The following is a 23000-nucleotide window of genomic DNA, read 5'->3' as shown; positions in this document are numbered from 1 at the left end:
GGGAAATGTAATAATCCAGCCAAATGCAGCTTGAAAATGAGTTCAAGAAAGCATTCTCGCTGCCTGGCTCCACCCATCCACGCCTTTCCCTCGTTGTTTCTCGAGAGGATGAAGCATGTCTGTCACCAATCTTATCCAGAATCAATATGGATACACACAGACAGACAGGCAGGAAACAGTCGACAACTGAGCATTCAGAGCTTGAGCATGAGTTTAAGAAAACATCCTCGCTCTGTCTTCTCTCTCTCATGTCGAGAGATCGTGACTCCAAGCAAGCAAGCAAGTTTGCAATAACCTCGACGCAGATCCATCTACTGACCATCGATCAATCTACTTCTTTCAGCTTCTGCGTCGGCAATCCAGCACTTCGCTCTTCTGGTCAATATTGCGCTTCGAGTCGGATAAAGTACGTTGCTCTTCCTTCCTTCCTGCCCTCCTTCCAAAACAGTCAACTAATAGTGCCATCTTAGTTGAGCAGAAATCCACCTACTACATATCTCTGTAAATACATCCTCTGATAGATTCACTGCGCTGCAAAGAAAACCAACACAATCCACCAGATAAACGAACCTCCCACAAATGAATATACCTGTTTGCCTATATACCCACCACGCCGCACAATCCCACGAATCTCTACATCTTACGAAAACGAACAACGAGTTACGGAAAAACGACCATGACTTAATGGTAGCCACGAAGACGAAGACGAAGACGATCCCGATAACGAACAGAAACAGAATAGAAGGGCGGAGCCAGCATATCACGACGTTCAGGGCTTCTACACCAAGGACAACAAAGATGGGATCATACATAATCCAAGCCATGCTCGCAGCAGTTGGAGAAAGGAATCCGAATGGATTGCCCTTTATTGTACGTGAAGCACTAGCCGTCGAACCCATTTGGCATTTCGGCTACCTTTAAAGCAACGAGAAAGGGGGAATAAAAAAGTTCTCTATCCGACAGCGCTTCTTGGGCCTTTATCTTGCGGTGGGGGTTTTTTCCTTTTTTTTTTTTTTTTTTTTTTTTTCGTTCTTTTTCTGTTCTTCTGGGTCCGGTTGCCGCTGTTTCAAGCGCGCAAAAGAGAATACGCAACGGGCCAGTTCCCCATCTCACTGCTGAACAACTGAATAAGACTGGGCTCGAATACATGGCCAACGGTCTCATGCAAAAGAAACAGCCAACTTCTGCACGGCCACCGATCACTCCGCAACTGCAAAAAGCCTTGCCAGTTAGAACGTCGCCGCCATCAGCCAGCAAATCGCCAAGATCCCCCATGTCACCGAGAACCGTCACTTCTCCACCCAGGCAGCCAGCCGCCACAGCATCTTCAGCTAGAAATGAGCCGCTATCCATCGATGCAGTGCTCAACATGGAAGAAGAGGACATTTACGGGCCGACTCCACCCGGTGGATTGCAGTCACTTCCAGCTTCACCGCCCGGCAGAAAGACTCGCGCTAGCGTCCTAGCAGCTCAAAGGGCCATAGCGGATATTCAGACAGTGATTGAAGAAGATGAGGATTTGACAGCGTTGGCCGAGGAAACAGTGTCTGATGAAGAGCTTGAGCGAATTGTACAGGGAGATTGCGGATGCAAGATCCCGAAACAATTGCTCAACACGATCTAATCGGATACAGACCAAAACAAAACAAAACAAAAAAATGTTAAAATTAGAAAAAAGGACAGCAGGACCTGCTAGCTGGGAATCATTTTCTTCTGGGTATGCAGGGTCTCGGAAGTCTCTGAAAACAGCTTGAAAGCTTCAAATCAAGACATTATCCATATTACTCTACTCTTACTATCATGATCGTATTCTTCCTTTTGACCAAGTAGTTAATGGTGAGACTATAGTGAATTCTGTAATGTATATGCTTTGTCCAAAGCTCAATTCCCTTCGAATCGACTACTCGATACTGCCATGATATGATAATATCTTCATTCAAAGTATGTCCCGTTATGGGATCTGTATACAGAAACAGAACGGGAAAAAAGTGGGGTCGAACAAGAAGACCCATGCAGAAGACCGGAGTCTTTATACGGAAGAGAGCATGCAAGTGTGGGGTGGAAGAAATGGTACACAGAATGTGAGGATTGAGGAACCACGGATATAGAGATCGAGAAAAAGAGAGGGAGCGAGTGAGGAGGGGGACAAAAAGACTAAAAGGAAATGTGATCAAAGAACGGGACACAGGAGAACAAAAGAAATATCAGGCAATCCAAGAAGGCCATCATGCAGATTAGGGAACCCAGGTCAGTCACACCGAGTGCGACGCCTGGGTGGTACAATCCCTGGGAATGTGTCATACACGCGAATGGGGGTGTTCAACTCCAAGGCAGCAAGGGCCTACCAAATGGCAATAATCGCAAAATTCGCAAGAGCTCATACATGTCATGAAAGTTATCGCTGTAGTACAGCAGAGGGGTAATCCGCTGGGTTATATGTTAAGGATGATAAGGGAAGTGCAGAACGCAAAGGGTAAAAAGTGATATCAGAACAGATAATCAAAAAAAAAGTAGAGATAAAAATGTCGGGTGCGCAAAAAGGTAATGGAAGAGATTTTTACTCCTCCATACGACCAAAGACGCCGTCATCGTCATCGTCGGCTGCAACGGGGCGATTCCCGAAATCGACGTCCGCATTGCGGTTTTGGCGTGTAGTACGATCGGTATCTCCCATCTTCACATCTCGCTCATCCGACACCTTATACGACAGGGATGGGTTGTACGAAAGAGAGAAGAAGATGTTGGGTGTGGAGTTGGCGAAGTCCGTACCCGTTTCCTTGAGACCTTCCCGGCCTAAGCTCTGGCTCTGGTTGCCACTGGGGCCATTCTGGTCCAGGTAACGAGTCGGCAAAGGGGGTACAGGAGGGACGCTGGGGGAGAGGGGTACGGGTCCGGTGCGAGGGGTGCCAAAGTTGCAGAGACCAATGGCCGCGGCCAGGTCTGCCTCGTCGTCGTCTTGCAACTTGGCCTCCGCCGTGGAGGGTCGGGTGTCGATGCTCGAATGGCGGAAGTGCGAAAACGCCGGCGAGGCCCACGGAGCACTGCCCGTGAACGAGCTCGACGGGACGGACTGGTAGGAGTGGGCGAAGTGGCCGATTGAGTTACCGACGCTGTACCGCTTGCCCGTGGGTTCGGGGGACATCTCATAATCGTCCTCATCCTCGTCCACGGGTGGTGGAGTCGTCTCTGCCGAGCTGAGACCATCCCGAAGCTCGGACGAGGCATCTGGCGATGCGGAGGAGACCTCCGAATCGGCATCCGGGTTCTCTGCGGCCGGGTCCTCTGTCATGGTGACCAGGACCGACGCCGCTTCCAGCAATTGAACTTGCTGGTGCTTGGAGATCAAGAGCTTCGATGTAATAGCCCACGCAGGGTCGTGTTCCCACCTAAGTTCCATAAAACGTCAACCGACTACGGTCCACCATGACACGGAGGGAGAGAGAGAGAGAGGGAGAAGGAAAAGGAGCTGCAACAGTTCAGGGGGAGCGGAATGACCACGAGGGCGACCTTGCACAGAGCCGACATGGCGCATCTACTCCGGCTCGAGCCAGACGGCAGGATGGCGGGTTGGGGGGAGGATACACACATATGCTTGGACAAGCAGCTGCCATGCTTATACCCTTTCCCGCAACGATCGCAGCGAAGTTCCGCCATCACGCGCTTCCCATCGCCTTTGACCAAGTGCGACCCCTCGCTGGCCCGACGGTTCCGGTTTTTGGTACTGACGGGCTTGGACGCGGGATTGCTCCCATCCACAGCGGTGGCCGATGATTCATCGTTGGACTGGTTGGGGGAGGATTTGCGAGCGACCGGGGGTTCCTGACTGGGGCTGTTGACGCTCCGCGAGAGATAAGAGCCGAAGCCGGAGGGGGCTCCGACCGAGCTAGACTCCAAGCCCTTCCGACTCCCACGACGGTGCGAGGACACCGGTAATCCCACCGATTCCCCTGAGGAATCCTTCATCGACGCTGCGACCGCGGCGGCGGCAGCATTGGCGGCGGCAGCGGTGGTGACACTCTTTCGACGAGTGATTCGGTGGTTGGGGTTGACGGCACCGAGCGAAATGGAGTGGGAATGGTGGCGTGGGTTGGATTGAGGTAGAGGGCGAGACAGAGACAATTCCTATTGCCATGAAGTTTACACGAGTTAGCCATACAAGATGAATTTATTATTAGGAATCCGATGGGGCCAAATTTATTGTTGTTTTTTTGTTTTTTTTTTTTTTTTAAAAAAAAAAGCAAGAAAGATTATTGAGTAGGAGAAAAAAAAAACCCCCCGTACCTTGAAAGATGCCATGATGAGTACGTGGACACTCGGGCGATCAATCTCCTGAAAGCCCGGTGACAACTGTCGAGATCAAGACGACGTAGAGATTTGGTCAACGTTGGTGAGAGTAGCACGTAGCGAAAGAGTTGAAAGGAGGAGGGAACTTTTTTTCCTGAGAAAAAAAAAATAACAAGAGAGAGAGCTGATCTTTGGGGATAAGAAAGGGTTCTTTGGACAAAGAGCGGGCAAGAAGGACAAGGAACCAAGGAAGGCCGAGGGGCTGGCTGGGGCAAAAGTAACGGAAGTGGGCAATTGGGTTGGAGGCAATTGAGAAGGGAAAGAAAGAAGGGGACCAAAAAAAAAAAAAAAAAAGGGTAGAGAAGAGAGAGAGGGAGAGAGAGAGAGAAGGCGTACCAGAAAGAGGGGGATGGGCAAAGAGGGAGAAAGAGGAGACGGTCGAAAGTCAAAGAGGAGAAGTTCACCAGAATTCAGAAATAAAAAAAAAATAAAATAAAAAAGAGGACAAGCAGGAATCCAGAGCGAGTTGGACTGGACAATGGAGCAATACCGTAATGGCCAGTGGTATTCTGGTATCTGACGGACGCTAAGAGATAGAATAATTTCTTTTAATGGGATTTATTAAATATTCTATCAGCTCTCAAGAAAAAAAAAGAAAAAAGAAAAAAGAAAAATACAAAAATAAATGGGATTTGCGGGGGCCTTTTTGGGCCATTTTGGGTTCGCTAGTCCTGGTTGCTTTTCAGCAATGCGGGGGTTTGGGCGATCGCCAGCTCTGAATTTAATTAATTCTTGGTCAACATGTCCGGGGCTCCCAGCTTCTGCCAGATTTCTCGAGTCGACACTCGACAGGATACGCCGAAAGGAAAGACGAGACATTCTCGATGAACCGTCACGTTATTCTCTCTGCCCTTCTCCCCCCTCCTTCCAATCACCTCGACCGGTGCCTGACTAACAACCCGCGACGAGGCCAACGAGGCCGGTGATGCCATCAGCTCCACTCGCATCTGGGATCCGATGACTGGGCAAGGGAAATAAAAGTGGTCCTGATGATGTTATCGGCCAATTCCGTTGCAGCGACCGACTTTCCCATCATGAAACGGTTCTTTCGAGAGAATTGGAAAACCCTCGATGGGGTAATCGAAGGCTACGATCATCTGCACCGCACGAGGTCACGGGTAGCATTGGAGAGGAGAGCGCTGAGAGGGGGGGACTGACCAGGTACCTTTTTTTGCTTTTTCTCTTTATTTTTAATTTCTCCTTTCGCCCTTTCTTCTTCTCTTGAATCCTCGTGATTTCGAATTGATTTTCTTCGACAATTGAATGCAAGAAGAAGAAAGACATCTGACAAAGCCGGCTAAGAACAGGGCCAGGATGCAAAAATAAAATAAAAATCACTCAAGGTGGTTTTGTTCCGGTGACCATACCGTAATACGCAGGAATCGGCGCATCGACCGGTCTAGGGCCTGTCGGGTGGGCAAATGATGTCATGTTCCCATGACGGTATCGTACCGTATGATTGGCGGAGTGGCGGCTCCCCCGGAGTGTTAGTTCAGTTCCTCGGGCGTGACCTGTCCGCTCTTATCTTTCATTCCTTGCCTGGCACTGACTTTCTGATTTCTTAGTCACGGAGCTTACTCGGTAGGTTCGTGGTTGCTTGCCCTGGAGCCTATGCCCGAGTTCATCCTAGGAGCTGAGCTGGAGCATTCTTCCGGTCCTCGTGGTGACAGCCCATTATTGGAGCGTCATTGTTGTTTCAGCGATCCATGTTGCCCGCTGCCCAACCAGTCGGTCCTTGAATAAATAGTGGGGACCCGTCCGGGCTAGTTGTCACCTTTGCATTGGATTTCTTTGCTTTTGATTTTCCTTGTTGCCCTTCCCACATTTTCCCGACCGAGAATCACGCAACGGTGACTTGATTGTCCTGCGATGTTTTCCGTTGATATGATTGTTCTGAATCATCAAAATCTCTAGGTACTCTCTTGTCCACACAATGCCATTCGGAATGTCCTCCGTCGAGGCCAACAACCAGCCCGGTGAGACGCGAGCGACCTTGCCAATGCCGAAATGACGGTATCGACTCAATCTTAGCCTGGCACGCTGGATACTCCACCAAGACACTCACCCTTACTCCCTACTTGACCGGACAGGCGACCTCGACCACCACCTGCCATACTCGAGGAAAGACAAAAATGGCCACCTTTTCACACCTAACTTCTCGCTGAACGAAGATGCGGATACGTATCCCATTGGCAAGAATGCTTTCTCGATGGAGACGTCTTGATCAACCCCGACTCCAGAAATACAGATCAGAGGACTCATCCCTCATACAACTTTTCTTGCCCAAACAGCCAATTCAGCCCTCGCCGCCTCGCAGAGCCTAACCCGTGAACACGCAGGCTGCAAGGCCCGTATCCAATGACGCGGATCCGGATCATTGGGCTAATGCTTCGACGGATTAACAGCGCAGTTGAAAGTAGAGCTTGCTCGACCAACGAGAGGGATCCAACACGAACGTGCACATAAGCAGACGAGGGGAGCGACTCGGTCGCTGATCACCCAACGGGCAGATTTAGGTATCTGTGCAATCTCCTCCGTTGAAGGCTTGCATTGCAGCCACGTAGAGCCAGTCTTCAGGTAATATCGAACAACCCCGTCAATATTAAACCATCTGGGGAAGAAGTATCAGATATCCAGAGTATGAAAGACAGATCACATGAAGATAAAGGCGGTCTATTTCTGCCGGTTTACTGCAGACCGCAAAGGGGAACCGGCCAATCAGAGTAGAATCCGCGGCCCATTTTTTGCAGTCTTCGGACAAATGCCGTTCCTGAATTATGGGCATCAGGGGGGAAAAAAAAGAATTTCCAAACTCCTCAATTGCAACCTCAACACAATCTTCTCGGGATATTGAGGACTTCACCGAAGTTATCACCGCTTAGCTTCCTCCATCATCCTCATCATGCTTCTGCACTCCCGCCTTCGACCCCTCCCCCGCCGCCAGAATCAACAACAACAGCAACCAGAATGCCCCTCCTTTGCCCCTCCTCCAGATTTCCAGGACGACGAAATCGACAATGAATCCCCAGAGGACCTCTTCACGTCCTTTCTCCCGCACCTCTTCCCTGACGATGCTCCCTCGTTCCACGGAGACCCCGGCCAGCAACTCCTCTACTCGTCGCCGCGCTACGGCAATCTCGAGATTATGGTCCCGTCCTATCCCAACCAGAGCGACAAACGCACCGAGGAGATCGCCGCCGGTCAGACCCGGCCCGACGGACAGGTGAACGAGGTCGAGGAGGGACGGAAGCTGTTTGCGCATTTTCTATGGAGCGCGGCGATGGTTGTCGCTGAGGGGGTTGAGAAGGCTGATACGCTGGACAGCGAGGGTCAGTTGGATGCTGATACTGCAATGTGGCTGGCTAAGGGGCATAGTGTGTTGGAATTGGGAGCGGGTGAGTTTTGATTCCTCAGGTTTCGCTGGCACTGGAGTATATCCTCCGTTCACTGAGGAACTAACATGAATCTCCAGGCGCCGGCCTCCCCTCCGTAATCTGTTCCCTCGCAGGATCCTCCCCCGTCACCATCACCGACCACCCCTCCTCGCCCGCCCTCACCGGCGCGATCACCTCCAACATCGACCACAACATTCCCCCCTCGAAGCAATCCACCGTATCTATGCAGCCGCACGAATGGGGAACCCTCACTTCCGACCCCTGGGCTCTCTCCGCCAAGGGCACATACACCCGCATCATCGCCGCAGATTGCTACTGGATGCGCTCGCAGCACGAGAACCTGGCGCGCACGATGCTCTGGTTCCTGGCGCCCGGGGGCAAGGTCTGGGTCGTGGCGGGGTTCCATACGGGGCGGCCGATCGTGGCGGGGTTCTTTGAGACGGCGGTGCAGTTGGGTTTGGAGATTGAGAGGATCCATGAACGGGATTTGAATTCTGTGACTGAGGATGGGCGGGAGGTTAGACGGGAGTGGGTGTCTGAGAGGGAGGGCGAGGGACCGGAGAATCGGAAACGGTGGTGTGTGGTTGCGTTGTTGAAGAGGAGGGGGGAGTAGACTTCTCTATCTTCGATCTGCATGAGCATGAGCGACTATGGCATATGATAGAAGAAAGACACAAGCCGTGCTGTGTCATGACTGATGAATGTATGACCAATACATATACATATACATATAGACAAACTGACCCTTTTAACTATCAATCTAAATGCATCTATCTGTAGATCCATATCCATCTATCAATCAAATCAAACCCTCTGAAAACAAACCGTACACACCCCCTGCCCTTCCTTCCCCCCAAACCTAAACCGCGGATATTCCACCCTCCCCCAGACCTGCAATTTATCCTCAGCTTCACCACCCTCCGAGCGAGTAAACCACTGCACCAGCTCCTCCTCGGTCCAATTACAACTCGTCACCACCAAAAACCCACCCTTGCGCACCAACCGCCTCGCAATATCCGGGTATCGCTCACAGACGCGTTTCTGGATCTTCTTCGTCCCAGACCCGGTCGTCTTCGAGACCAAGGGTTCTGTGCTTTCGACCGTCTCATCAGACAACGACACCGCATCAAACGTGCCCTTATCCAACACGATATCGAACCCGCCTTTGGCATAGGGGAACCAATCGAGCCGTCTCTCGCCGTCGCCAGAGCCAGACAACGCATCCGTCGAGGAGAGGATATCCCATTCTTCGAAGCGGATGTTGGTATCTTTGTCCGCGTCGCCTTTCACTACCCCATTCTCATTCCCATCTTCCCCTTCCCCTTCAGCTCCAGCTCCAGCTCCAGCTTCTTCTTCATCATCCGAAAAATCACCATCGGAATCCGAATCCGACAAATACGCCGAATGAATCCTCAACCTCTGCAACTCCCTCGCCAACTCCACACTCCTCGGCGAATAATCCACCCCGACCATCTCGCCCTCGAACTTCCCCTTTTTGCGCAACAGGGCTAACATGCTTCCGTTGCCCGTGCCTAGGTCCAGGATACACGGCTGCTGCTCATCCTGCCCGTCTCCATCGCCCTGTCTACCACCACCACCACCACCACGAGAACCTCTCTTCCGAGTGTGACAAGGGGCAAGCGGAAATCCCTCATCTGTCAAGAACTGCAGCACTTTATCGGGCGCGTTATGTTCTGAGAACCAGGATGTGCCGGGGTCGGAGTCGTCGTCTATTTCATCTTCTGAGTCTTCGTCGTCCTCCTCATCGTCGGAGTCAGAGGTTGGGTTTGTCTGCGGTAGACGAGACGATTTCGCAGCGGCAGTAGTAGAAGAGGGAGTTTGTTTCGTAGAGAGATGCGCGAGGGTTCGTGCGTAGAAGGTTTCCCAGCTTTTGGTTTCGGTAAGGTCCTTGCGAGTTAGTGAGTGTTTTCCATTTCAGATTCTATGGGTTTTATGATTAGGTAGATAATGTAGGTAGGTAGGTAGGTATCAGGTTGACTATGAATATCACCATGGAGGGGCTCTATCCATATGGCCATAGCGGGGTAAGGAAAATTTTCAAGCAAAGTGTTTATTGAACGATAGCGCAAGCACTTACTAGTCCTTCGTGCCGAGCTCACTAGGAGACAAATGCGTTGGATGACTTTCTTCAGCCATGATTGATTTCTTGCTAGACAATGTCTAGAGGTGTTGGGGGGAAGTCAGGCGAAGATGGATGAGTGGAGGGGAAAATGACGTTTGGGCGGCGGGTGCGGGTGTTTGGTTGTTTGGTTATGCCGCGGAGATGCATACTACCTACAATACTCACTATGAGGGTTACCTACATCTACACTTATATCTACACTTTCACCTACAGTTTCTTACATCTTGAGTAGTTAAGTTTGCATAATCTTTGCATTTATTGACTAATCACCATCAACCAACCCACCTCCATGGGTATTCTTATCGAACCTGCGAGTCATGTAAAGAGTGAATGAAATAAAACACGTTGGAAGCGAATGGAATGGGCTGGTCGAGCCAAAGAGTGTCCGTTCCTCCAGATGAAGGAATGCAAAGCATGATCCCAGAAATAATATTACAAGTTACCAGGCGCGAAGCCTCGTTGGCCTCCTATCTCTTTTAAAACACCCCGGACGCCGTATTCCGAAGGCATGCAAAAACCCCCGACAAGTGAAAATGCAGTCAAGTGCAACGTAGATGGGAAGAATAGAAGTAACGACAGCAAAGCCTGCTTTGGTCATCGAATCATCACAATAAAGACGAGGTGAGAAAAAACAATCAAGCGAAAACGATGAGGAGATATTCAAGGAAAGACAGCGAGAGTGAGGGAGAGGAACCCTCGATAGGTTCTCTGATTCCTCTCAAGTGTAGAGGATAATGAAAGACGATAGCGAAAGTAGGCCTCAAAGGCAGCAACCCAACAATGGGAAGAAGGATGAGCAAAAAAAGGGTAGAAAAGTCATGCAATCATTTCTTGGGTACAACCCCCAAGGTCGCCCCAAAGCAAAACACCCATCCCAACGAATCAAGACAGATGAGTTACAGAAATTCGTCAATATTTCTCATGATCAGACGCTCGTTCCCGGGCGGAGGGGACCGAGGATCCGCTATCCTTGTCCGGAACTTCAGACCATTAGGCCCGTCATCCTCGAGAACATCGGAAATGGAGGGCGCCGCGGGGGCGGCCATAAACCCGGTGGTTCTCGGTGAGAACAGCTCCGACGGCTCTTCGGGCACTTTGCGCACGAAGAGGTCGGTCTTGGACAATGAATAGGGTCCGCCTTCGGGGGGCCAGGGGTTGGTGCCAAAGTTGGGTCGTATCGACCGGAACGACGAGTCGAGCGTGTGGAATGTGGACTGCCGCAGAGGCAGTGGCCGCGGCGATAGACTTCGCTTGTGCGAAAGTGGCTTGGAGAAACCAGGACTGTCGGTGGAAGTAGGGGTGGTTTGGTTGGTGGAGGGGACGGAGAGGGAGCTCGTAGATGCTTGCGACAGGCCATTTGACGAGGACTGCCCGGCGTCCGAGTCCCCGCTGAAGCAGCCCGGCGTGAAAACCTCCGGGTGGCCCAATCTCGCCGATCGTGGGGGCTGCGGTTCGGAGCTGCGGCGTGGCCCGCGGACGAACCATTCTTCACGGGCCGGCCTGGAGGGACTGCCTCGAAGGAGCCGTGAGCGGAAATCCGTCAACTGATAGATCAGGCTCATATTCGGCCCAACCCACTGACTTCTCCCTTTCACGATCTCATACATGGAGTTAAAGTCCAGGTGGCGGTTCTTGTAGAGGCCGTAGGCGATCACCAAGGAGGCCGACCGACTAGCGCCCAGCTGGCAATGCACTAGGACCTTCTTGCCTTCGGTGATGCGGGCATCGATAAACTCGCAGAGAGGGTAGAGGTCGTCGAGAATCTCTGAGTTGTGATCCCAGTCCACATGGACATATTCCGGACCGGAGTCGGTGCGGGGCGTGGCGGGCGAGTCGGCTGCGCTCTGAGGATACTCGAAAGCGGACTTGAACGACACTTCAGAAGCAGCGGTTCGTGGCTCCCCGGTAGACATGCGCTTCGAGCCGGTTGAGGCCTTGCGCAAAGTGCTCACGACGGTGCCATTGTCGGTGTTCGTATTAGTAAAGGGGTTGGCCACTTCTTTGGCCACGTTCACGACCACGTCAAATTGCGAAGCTTCTTGAGCCGTCGGCTCGAGATACAGAAAGACACCGGAGTCGTAAATTTGGATGGGTCCGTTCGGATAACCGCGGTCGTTGCGCCGAGTGGATTCCCGCGAATCTAAATGATCATCTTCTTCCTGTAATTCGTGCAATACTCCCCCCGACATGGATTCCTCATCCGGAACAGATTGAAGGGGCGAGAGATTATCCTCCGAGGTTCTCGACGGTCTTCGGCTGCCATGATGCGTCATGGGTCGAGGCAGCTGCATGCCACCTTTCGGGCCAAACGACGGGGAGAAAACCGACGTTAACGAAGGCGAGGATTCCGTGTGTCGTAGCGCATGCGGGGTGGGAGGAACGAGTTCGGGAATGTTATTGGAGAACGATCGGTCGAAGCCAGGCGTCCGGATGGTCAAGTTCGCGGGTTTTCGCCGACTGCTCTTGGGCGGAGCATGCATCGGAGACGGGGGAGCCGACAGGTGCTGGGAGGACGTTTCGACCATCGAAGCCGTCGCAATTGGAGGGCGGGCCGAACTGGATGGCGGAGGCATTCGCAACGACAGGTTCTTGAGGTTGCGGGCGCGTCTTCCGGGCGAATCCGGGCGCGCCGGGGTCGAATTGTCCGACGGCAGTTTCGGAAGGGTGTTCTGAGGCGCCGAGAGCGTCTGGCTCTCGACGTTGCGCACGGGAGGCATGAATTTAGGATAGGACAGCGGCATCGACGACGGCGATTCCGGAGAAGAGCTGGGAGAGGTATCGAGACCCGAGGGCGAGTCGAATGTGGAGATGGTGGTGGTCGGCGAGGAATCGGTGGACGCCGATGTCATGGACGAGATACTCTCGCGATGCTGGAAGGGAAGCGGGCGTCTCGAGGTATTGATGGTAACATGGGTGGGCAATCGGAGTGGTTTGAGGGCCGCGTTTTGCTCCTCCTTGGCGGAATAATCGGACAAGCCTCCACCAAATACCGACATGAAGGTCGGGAACGAGTCCGGGAGTGACGGTGGACTAGTTTGAACGGGCATGATGGATCCAGACTTGGAGATGGACCTGCGTTTGAAAGGGGGCACCCTTTCAGGTTCGCAGCAGTCGCGAAACGCCGGCGCAAAGATTGACGAGCAACTATCGCATCCAGACGGGAGAGAAGGTAGAGTCGCACTTGCTACCAGAGCAAATGACCTTTTCGACAGAGCACAATCAGCTTCCATGTTCTTGAGATTGTTTGGCGCTGGAAACAAAAACGAAGGACACCCAAAACGGGGAATAAGCAAGCAAGCACAGCTGCAAGGAGGATGAGACCAGGCTGACGATCTGAACTTTAAACGGCCCACAGCAGAGCTACCGGAGGCAGAGAGCAGGAGGTAGGAAGGGCACGGGGAGGCTTCTGTCTCTCAATTCCCGACAAAACACAGAATGAAGGATGCGCGCAGGGACGGTGGGCCTTCACGGTTCAGAAAAACCGGAACATACCAGAGAATGCTGCAAGAGGAGCGTTACCTCTTTTAGAACTGTCAGTGATATAAAGGATTGTGGAGGATTTTCAATGCGAAAGAAAAGTAAAAAAAGACGAAGGTCCACGGTCAAAAGACAATGGACGCAGAGTAGAATAGAAAGCAAGCAGTAAAAATAAAAGATCAAAGGAGGGTGTAAAGGTAGGCAGTTGGTAAGGATTACTGGCGCAGCATCCAGGAAGGAAAGCGAAACAAAAGGGAAGAAATAAAAGGTATAAAAAAAAAGAAAATAAAATAAAACAAAATAAAATAAAAATAAAACGAATCAAACAAATTGTTGGATGGGCAAGGAAGAAGGATGTAGTCCGTCTCCGTAGACAGGAGGGGAGTTTGCCGCCCGGTGTTCGTGTGGGCAGCCGTTCCTCCGACGACAAGCAGCAGTGGGAGGGTCAACGGTGCAGGAGGGATGGGAAGAGAGAGGGAGAAAATGAACGACTGCCCACAGCCCAAAGGAAAGAAAAGGGCAGTTTGACGTGAAGAACCCTAACTAGAGGGAAGAGGGGAGAGGGGAAGGAGGATGGGAGAAAGGAGGGGTGGGTGGAGGGGAGGGGGAAACACGGTCAAAGAGGAAGGGAAGAGAGAAGCGAGAGAGAGCGAGAGAGCGTGAGAGAGAGGGAAGCTGCGAGGAGCGAACCTCCAAATAGAAGAAGCCGTAGAACTAAGAATAACCAGCAGTAGTTCGTTTGGGAGGGCGGGATTGATTGGACCCGTCCGCCCGCGTTTCTGACGGCCTTCCAATCACCAGGCCAAAAGGAGTGGAGATGAGAGAGTGAGAGAGAGAGCGAAGTCTTGCCGCAGAACATCCGTCGCCTGCAGCTCTAAATTTAGCCGCCCGGCTTGACTGGAGGCTGGACGCTGCATCATCGGCGCCAAACTCTCGCAAATCACAGCCCGCCCTCCTCCCAACGCCGGCATGTCCCCTCCCGTCTTCTCCCCCCGTCACAGAATGTTGATTGTTGACCATGACTGGAGGTGGATGGGGTTGACATTTGGCATTGGAGCTGATGAGCGAGGGTATGTGGGTAATGGATATGCTTCTGATACAACCCAGGGGGAAGTGGAGGAATCATAGTATGTGCATCAGAAGCCACAGATCACAATCCATGGACCCCGTCCTTGCACCCGTCATCCTCATGGCTTATTGGCTCTTTCTGCTTTCCTCTTCGTTTCTTTTTCCCCTTCTCTCCTTTCTTCGGTCCTGATCTTCATGTTTCCCTTTCTGGAATGCCTCTTTGCAAGAGACGATCCCAGACACAGGAATATCAATGGCTGAAGACTCGGGTGGAGAGACAAGAGCAAAAGAAAAAGTAAAAAAGTAAAAATAAAAAAGAGTTCCACAGTTGGAGCCAGTGAGGGGGCGAGAAAGAATGGTAGAGGTAGGCCAACGAAGGAAGGGAAATGAGTATGGAGCCCTACTACGGGTACCAAACCCGACTCAAGCATTGAAATGACATAAAGATGATAAACAAAACAGAAACAACCCCATAAACAAATCAATTCAAATCAAGAAAAACAAGTGTAGCACGGACAAAAGAAAAAAAAAGAAAAGAAAAAAAGACATAAAAAATCTGGTCCATACCTGTCTTGAAGCCTTCTTTGCTTCCTTCCCAAATTCCTTCCAATCCAGTAGGACCGCGCTGGCGATGGCCCCCAAGAAAAGAATCTATGCCCAAGAGGTACTAGATCCAGTAGGATTTCCACTCGAGCCAGACGATGGAAACCGGAACGTCCGCAGTGCAATCCTTCCTCAACGAAGGGATCACGGTGCAGTTCAGGTAGGAAGGTGAGAAGTGGAAAGTCTCCAGGAAATTCCCAGAAGGGATAGGGGAACCCAGGGTCGATTGGGATATCCCACGAGGCTGTCGATAGTGGTAGTGATTGATTGGGATGGACACGCTGTGGCACATCCACGCAATAGAACTGCAGCGGCAATGCCAAATTGGGACGATTGGGACTCTGCGACCCGCTTCAGGGTGCACGGTGCTTGGGTGTTTGCCGGTGTTTGCTTGTTGGGGACCTCTGGCTGATGAGGTAAACAAAGAATCGGCAAACAAAGAAATGGAGAGCGAAGCAAGGGCTGGAGAGACGGAAAATGACAAAAAGCAAAGGACACGGGCCTCCCAGAAGCGCCAAAAAAAATGAGAAAGAGAAGAGAAAAAGCATCAAGAACAAGACAAGTGACGAAGAGGCGAGACCGCTCTTTTACTAGATCTTGAATGGCAAATTTTGTGGTTTAGTTTTCACATTTTTTTCCGCAGGGACCTCCCAGTCGGGTATAGAGGCTCTGAGGGACACAGCGCAAAGGTGAAACGAAAAGGCTGACGGACTGGGGCCAAGCCAACGCGATTCATCGGCATCCCAGACACAACCCCTGGGATGGACGGACGCCTGCTGATTGGGCAGCAGTGGGACAACCTGCGACGCGGTTTGGGATTAGTGATTGAGTCGTCGATAATCCCGGGCCACACATTGGACGGACAGGCAGGGAAAAGCAGGGAGACGCAGCTGAAACATCGCCGTGCGCGCGCTAACTCAGGCCAATGGATGGGGGGATTTAGTCCGGTCTGAAACACGCCAATTCAATGCTAAGCCACTAGTCTGTCACGTGTGTCTGCGTCCGTTACTCAGTCCGGAGTAGTTCGACTGTTCCATGATCCCATCAAGATGTGGATGGACAGTGACAGACTGACAGGAGGGGAAATGCAGCTTTCGCCATCATGATGCAGTGATGCACGATGGTCAGGAGACCGCCGGTCAACAATGCTGATTATGTTTTATGTCATCGATCTTCCTGCTTTTCTCTCCTCTCCTCCCTGTCCTCCTCCACTTCGTCCTTCCCCCATCCCCACTCCCTCTGTCGCCACCTGGGAGTACGCAAAAGAATACATCATCCCGATGTCTATCATTCTTGAAACTCGAGACGTCGCCCGGAACATCAGGTTGCACGGAGATCAATCCGGAGCATATCATTGTCCTCAACGGTGTTTCATGTCCGACCCTCTCCGAGTTTCCACGTGGCTGCAGCGACCAACTGAGACGCAAGCGAGTCATTGTCATGGACGCAATAATGACTTACGACGTACGGAGTAGGAACCCTATTTCCTGAGAACGGTCAACAAGAACTTGGACCTGCTGTTCGGTCATCAAACAATAGACTGTGGTGGGGATAGTTTGATTATCCAGTACCGTTGGCAAATTGGATATGGTAGAACGGCTGAGTACTACTCCAAGTCTCCAACCCGCCCGTATCCTTTTTGATCCAATTCTTTTCCTATTCCAGTCATCAAGGTAAATTAACTGCTCTTGGGTAGCATGTCCGACCGGATAACACTCCGGCCTTTAATCTATCTGACCGTGGCAGGTGATCCCGTGATGTAAAAAATAACAAGATGGAGATCCGTCGCGTTCTTCTCGCCAGATCCGCCAGATCCGTTCATCTACCACCGGCTGGATACGAAGTTGCGAACCCCATCGTTAGCTCGCCTGAGACCTTTTTTCAGATATATTACTCTCGGGGCACACGTTCCCTGCACAAAAAACAGAGGAAAAAGCAATGCGAGGACCAATCCTTTCGCTGACGGTCAAATTAACGTCTCGGATTTCATTTCGACCGTGGATCCTGTCGCTTATCTATGTTTCTTCTCGGCCGCCGAAAATTTTGAATAGGCCGTTTCACGTTCCCCTGCCAGCCGAGTATCTACCGGCCGGGGTATCTAGTTAGTCGCGACTCGCTATTCGTGGCCAACCAGCGCTTCACGATCAATGTGAATATCGTATACGCCGATCGGTCGCTAATGCCAGTGTTGCGACTACCACCCTAGCGGACGCCTTGTATACTAGATATAGCTACTCTGCCTATAGTACGATGTAAGCGAGGGAATCTGCGCAACATTTTCATTCCTCCGGAGGATATACTCCATGCGGAGTACTCCGTAGGGACCGCATGCTCCTTCGGCAAAAGCAAATAAGTGACTGGCATCTGCCTGGTCGTTGCCCGTGTTACGTGCTCGTCACGGATATAGAAATCTGCTCACAAGGTGGAGCTTGCGCGATCAATGACCATAATCAATATGACATTAATATTGACACTGCCTAGTCGGGGTTGGATTTCCAACTCCCATCGTTGGGAGGATTTTCGTCCGTGTCCGATAGAGACGAGCTATTTATATATGGTCTAGGTGCGCAGCAATTCCTCTTGAATCCTTCATCAATGCCACTTGTCTAATCGGCAGGGCTTGCTAGCGGATCTCGTTTAGGTTGGGTATATCACCACGGGTCCTCCGTCCTTTGACGTTGGTTGAGATCGTGTGGCCCCGTCTGGTACATGTCTGCTCTTGACTCATACTCTAAACACGAGGATGATATTCAGTAATGACCCAGGTATGGCACGGTGAGATCTTGAAAGTTTTCAAGCCTGTCTCTCCATTTTGTTGGGGATTCCATCTTGATCCTAAAATGCTGGCCTGAAACGGTTTCATATTTAGGGGCCACCATTCCGCTCGGCACACCAGGCACCAGGCTTGCCTCACCCCAGCCATGCATCGATCGTATCACTATGCAGTGTCCATACGAGCTTCGGCATGTGAATGACATGGCACTCATTCTGTGGTCATCACTCAATTGGTCGACCGTCGGAGTATTGGTCTCAATACTTGGTACATACACAGTTCGGCGTGGACTTTATGTCGACTGCACTGTGCGAAGTTTTCATGGGCAGTGACCGATTGATGACTATTTCTGCAACATTTCGAATTGTCAGAGAATCAGTTCAGGAAAGCGGAGAAAAATCAAGGCATTCGCATCCCACCGAAGCAATTCGGACTATTCGTGTCGCATCATGGTTAAACCCTCTTGGCAACCCCGTGCCAGGGCAGCGAGATCCCCTCTTGCCCTAGTGCGGCAGATCTGTACCGTCGGTCTCCAAGACCTGTTTCACTTATTTTTCACTATTTTCTTTCTGTCTTTCTTCATTTATCTTCTATTTCAGCCTCATGTTGGGTGGGCATGGGATCGTGATCTTTTAGCTGGCAGAAATGTCAATCTGGAGAACGACTGAGTGACTTGCAGATACAACTACAGAGTACAAGGGACTACCGGCTTCATCGAGATATAAAACCAGGTCAGCCCGGTTCTGAGCGGCAGAGGTAGGCAGGAGCATGTCGTAAGCCCTAATGGAAGGCCGAATGACAAGTCCACGGGACAGCGGTATGTGACCAGTGATGTGGCGATTTACAGTATGATCGACTTGATCCTACTTTTCGACCTTTTCTTGTTTTGGTGGAACAAGAAAAAGAAAGAAAAATGCATGACAGACCTGCCAGGCTGACGCGAACCAACGGATTGCTATAGGACGAACCATGGTTCTCGGGAATGAATATTTACTGTTGCTACAGGAACTTGAATCTGTGAGATAATTCGAATTTCGTTTGTGTGATCGGGGTTTTATCTGTTATTTTTTTCTGGGTCTCTTTTGTGGCCGTGCGTCGCTTTTCTGTTGGGATCAGTCAAGACATGAAACTGGACATGAAGCGATGCATGCAACGAGCATCACGATGCAGGTGGATTCGAAGGATTCCGTCTTTGGCAGCTACTACTGAGCACTCAGCATAGTTCATGGCCTACACGACTGTCTGTCATGCCATCCATCACCAAGTGATATCAGCGATCAACTCTCTTATTCTCCGGCTTCTGGAGCCGGACTGGAGCCACTGAGGCAGCGCTCCACCATCGCCTCTTCCAGCCACCGGAATATTACCAGCAACAAGTCCTTTTCATTTCCTTTTCTCTCGCTGCAAAGTTATAATTAGTAGGATTCGATATCGATGGAGAACTCCCCCTTAGTTAGGGTAGAAACTAGAGAAATATATGAGAATTGCGATTCCCCCTCCTTCTGGAGGTCCCACAACCAATAGATCGAAATTTCTCCTTATGCAGCATCGTTTGGATGCCTGACCAGTTTGCCCATGTCCCACGTAGCAGCTGGCAGCCCAGCGCCGGCCTCTTCTTCTTTCCCCGTAGACCTTCTTTATCGCTCGGTTCCACGACGACAGCGACGACAGACCGAATCTGCCGTGCAGCACCAGCAGCAGCAGTCAGAGACTATTCATGCACAACATCAACCGACTCGAGAATCCGGGGGAACAACCCACAGCGCGACGCTTTCCCGCCGACCAGGCACCGCTCATGGTCCCACGAGACGAGGAACACTGAATATGAATGGGAATATGATGAATTCCTCTGAATCCCAACAGCCTTTGTCGCCTGCCGATCCCCGTGACACGGGCAGGGTAGGCGCGCTAACAACTTCGGCCGGCGACGCCTCCGCGCCCGTCGTCTCTTTCCCATCCTCGCCCTCCGCCTCGACTTCGCAAGTGCCGCCGTCACCTCGTGTACCTCAGACTCGCTTTAATTTCGAATATCAGTATCCGCTGCGCCGACGGGCCCTGACCTCCCAGACCGGTCTCTCCTCGGTCGACGCTTCCCCGACCTCGATTCCCAATCCCGACCCTGTTTCAGCTGCTTCGGCCTCAGCTGCCACCACCCCAACCCCCCAGCGCACGCTGTTGTACGACCGCTCCCGGCGCTCGGTCCCGGGCTTCACTTTCTCCCAGCCTCACCGTCGCACTCCTGCCGCCTCCGCCTCGCAACCTCCCTCGCCCCGCCTGGCCCTCGAGGAGGACAGCGACTCCGCGACGCCCCTGGATGCGACCGGCTCGACCGTTCGAGTGCTGAGTCCCAATGCGACGAAGCGTCGGAAACAGTCCTTCAACGCCCATCAAACGTCGCCGAATGTGAAGAGAAGAATGCCCTCCTCCACCGTATCTTACCTGCAGTCGAGAGCGTCGACAGATGAGCGCGCCCATCGCGCCGCCAATGGAATCGAAAATGGAAATGGATTCGATAAATATGGCTCGGAGGACGGGGCCAGAACCCCCGTCGCGGACGACTCGAGACTCAAAAATGAGGACATTTTCTTGAATATCGCTAGATCGGACTCCACTCGTCGCGAATCTTTCGGACGGTCAGACCTGAGACGGGTGAGTGAGCTGATCTTTCTTTGTTTCCCATCCGTGCGAGAGGAGACGGCGGCGGTCGGACTCCAGCCGACGAGGGAGAGGTCTCTTCGTGAATTCAAAGGGATAGGGGGGGGAAACAAAACAGAACAAAAATGCTAACAGGAGCAGTCACGATTTAGGATGTCAGGGAGTGGTCTTCGCACCCCAGCCTCCCGTGCTAACGAGCAAACCCCGTCTCCCGATCAATTACGATCGAATAACTACACTACCCCCTTGCATTCCAACAATGGTTCCCCTTCCAACCCGTCCGGCCCTCGAGCCTACTCCTATTCGGTCTCTGAACACCCTCTCGAGGATCATTCCAAGTCCCACCACTCGGGCTACGTTGCCAGCTCGAGGACCGCCATCGGTCTACCGCGCAGCCGTCTAAGCAATGTTGGTATCGACAGCTCGTCTCAGTTCCCAGAGTCAAATGGGGAAAGGCGAGCGTCGTTCCAGGATCCTCGACTTTTCCGCAATTCAACGCTGTCGACAATCCGTAGCAGTAGGCAAACCTCCACCTCGGAAGCGACCGAGCGTGCGCGTATCGAGCCCGATCGAACGCGACAGGACGGCACCGAGTCGACTCTGTCGACGACGTCCCCTTCAACTGTGTGGGACGAATTGGAGGATCTGAAGTCGCGGATTCGCAAGTTAGAATTGACCGGCAAGCTACCGCCATCTTCGCAGGAGGCGATTTCCTCGGCCTCCGCGGACCGACCACGAACTGCAACAACTACCGTGACTACGGTCTCGTCCTCTCCAAATCATGGCCGTCAGACGAGTAACCCATCGGCCGAATCCGACACCGTTACCGTCAACCCAGTCCACCCAATTCTTCAATCGGCAATGGCGAAGTCGAAGACCCTACTGAGCAAGGAGGTGTACATGACGTTGGATGCCACCGTGACAGATGCAATTGCTCTTTCTAACAGCCTCCACTCCCATAAAGCGCCATCGAGCGGCGTGTCCGGCGTGAATGGTTACGGCATGTCCGATCGACAGTCCCGGCGGAAGGCTGATAGCGTCTGCCGAAGCCTGACCGAACTCTGTCTGGCATTGTCGGATGAGCAGCTTCGCCGACAGCAAGCCGCAGATCAGGCAAAGCCACAGCAGCCGAATGGGGTAGCCGAGGAAGTGACTCTTGCACCCCCGCTGCCGCAGCTGCAGAGCACGACTCGTGAACCTGAAGGACTAGCCCGACGGCAGAGCACCCGTCTCACAAGCCGCCTCGAGGCCCGCCGAGCGAGTTTGGCGCAGCCCAACGCGAGTCCCTCCGGTGAAAACAGTAGCACCGTGAACCGCAGCAGTGACTCCACGCTGGACGCCAAGCAGCCTCAGTCACCGGGTTCTTCCGCCCCCCTGGATCGACCTCTGGGTCGACTCAACCGACTTTCGACCTCTCTGCGAGTGAGGAGGGTACAAACCGAGGATGAAACCCCCGCGACTGCACCCCCTGTCCGGTCGATCTCGAGAAGCATGACCAACCCAGCAGCCACCCATCGGTCACCGCGACAGCGCATTTCATATGGCTACACAACCTCTCAACAACCCCCCGAGATTCCGCAGGATCACAACGCCAGGTTTTCGTCTCAGTCCGAGCAACCGCAATCGCAATCGCAATTGCCCCAACCTCGCACCCCAACCGTCTCACAATCCGGTATCCCACTTCGTCGAAGCCTAATGACGCCGACCAGTTACACTCCGGCCACGCCGCGGTCAAACATCCAAGCCGGTTCACGACGATACGGCTTATCTGCTGCTGCAACATTTGACGGCACGACTGACGATGCGTCGTCGTCCATCGCACCCGCCGAGTCGGCTTCTCACACCCGCATCGTGGCGCCTTCGAGCAAATTAGCCGGCAGCTACACACCTATCTCGCAAAATCGCCTACGAGCCAACAGCCTGGGGGCTCGCCGATTTGGCATGCGATCCCGGCCGATGGCCGCTGGTAACGACGCTGTAAATTTAGATGATAGCATTGATTGATTGTTTTGTTATGTAACGCCCTTGAAGATCATCCTTACGCCTCTTTCTGTCTTACGCAGCGACTCATAACATACATACCTGGGTATTGGGTATTTGGAACAGCCGGTGTTTGATTTGTTTCTTTTTTATCTTTTCTTTGTATCTTAGTGTTTGATATTCACTGACTGAAGAATGACGGCCTCTTGACGTTTCTCTTTGGGTAATTCACTTATTATCTCATGATTTCACCTATCTTATGTCTAGTATATTCATCCGTAGATGAATCCAGATGAAATCCCTATCCTATCAACATTCTCAATTCTTTTCTTCCATCCCTTTTATCCTGAAGATAGAGTCCTAGAGTGTTATCCATTACGCTGTAAGCTCTCCAACTTCTCGGGTCGTCCCTTGACCCTTCAAGAAGCAAGAAGCGAGTAGACGAGAAGCTTCACAAAACAGAACAGTTTTCCAGGCATGGTCCCCTACAATAGTCTCGGACTCACTACTACATGGAGACACGAGACACGCTGTAATGGTTGGTTGAGCCAAGGAACCTTAG

General features: G+C 52.1%; 6 protein-coding genes across 6 annotated transcripts; 3 read left to right on the top strand and 3 right to left on the bottom strand.

The window, feature by feature from the left end:
• Positions 1-2557: 2557 nt before the first annotated feature.
• LDX57_001046 (putative C2H2 finger domain protein) lies at positions 2558-4296 on the bottom strand (the record flags this gene model as incomplete). Its single annotated transcript, XM_046082689.1, has 3 exons — positions 2558-3386; positions 3587-4122; positions 4282-4296. 3 exons carry the CDS (start codon positions 4294-4296, stop codon positions 2558-2560), a joined length of 1380 nt encoding a protein of 459 aa, XP_045938646.1.
• Positions 4297-7246: 2950 nt separating this feature from the next.
• LDX57_001045 (putative nicotinamide N-methyltransferase) lies at positions 7247-8352 on the top strand (the record flags this gene model as incomplete). The annotated part of the gene is made up of 2 exons (XM_046082688.1): positions 7247-7739; positions 7817-8352. 2 exons carry the CDS (start codon positions 7247-7249, stop codon positions 8350-8352), a joined length of 1029 nt encoding a protein of 342 aa, XP_045938645.1.
• Positions 8353-8543: 191 nt separating this feature from the next.
• On the bottom strand, positions 8544-9896 carry EFM4 (putative S-adenosylmethionine-dependent methyltransferase; the record flags this gene model as incomplete). The annotated part of the gene is made up of 2 exons (XM_046082687.1): positions 8544-9627; positions 9838-9896. The coding sequence occupies 2 exons, from the start codon at positions 9894-9896 to the stop codon at positions 8544-8546; spliced, it is 1143 nt and encodes a 380-aa protein (XP_045938644.1).
• An 882-nt stretch (positions 9897-10778) lies between these two features.
• Positions 10779-14330, bottom strand: dspD (putative protein-tyrosine phosphatase; the record flags this gene model as incomplete). Its single annotated transcript, XM_046082686.1, has 2 exons — positions 10779-13083; positions 14158-14330. 2 exons carry the CDS (start codon positions 14328-14330, stop codon positions 10779-10781), a joined length of 2478 nt encoding a protein of 825 aa, XP_045938643.1.
• Positions 14331-16191: 1861 nt separating this feature from the next.
• Positions 16192-16521, top strand: LDX57_001042 (uncharacterized protein; the record flags this gene model as incomplete). Its single annotated transcript, XM_046082685.1, has 1 exon — positions 16192-16521. One exon carries the CDS (start codon positions 16192-16194, stop codon positions 16519-16521), a length of 330 nt encoding a protein of 109 aa, XP_045938642.1.
• Positions 16522-19378: 2857 nt separating this feature from the next.
• Positions 19379-22686, top strand: LDX57_001041 (putative LPXTG-motif cell wall anchor domain protein; the record flags this gene model as incomplete). Its single annotated transcript, XM_046082684.1, has 2 exons — positions 19379-20452; positions 20600-22686. 2 exons carry the CDS (start codon positions 19379-19381, stop codon positions 22460-22462), a joined length of 2937 nt encoding a protein of 978 aa, XP_045938641.1. The 3' UTR covers positions 22463-22686.
• Positions 22687-23000: the final 314 nt, after the last annotated feature.

This window comes from Aspergillus melleus (assembly GCF_016097325.1).
Source record: "Aspergillus melleus strain CBS 546.65 chromosome Unknown contig1, whole genome shotgun sequence".
NCBI lineage: Eukaryota > Fungi > Ascomycota > Eurotiomycetes > Eurotiales > Aspergillaceae > Aspergillus > Aspergillus melleus.
Note: the sequence above shows the minus strand (reverse complement) of the source record. Positions and strands in the feature narration are given on the sequence as shown.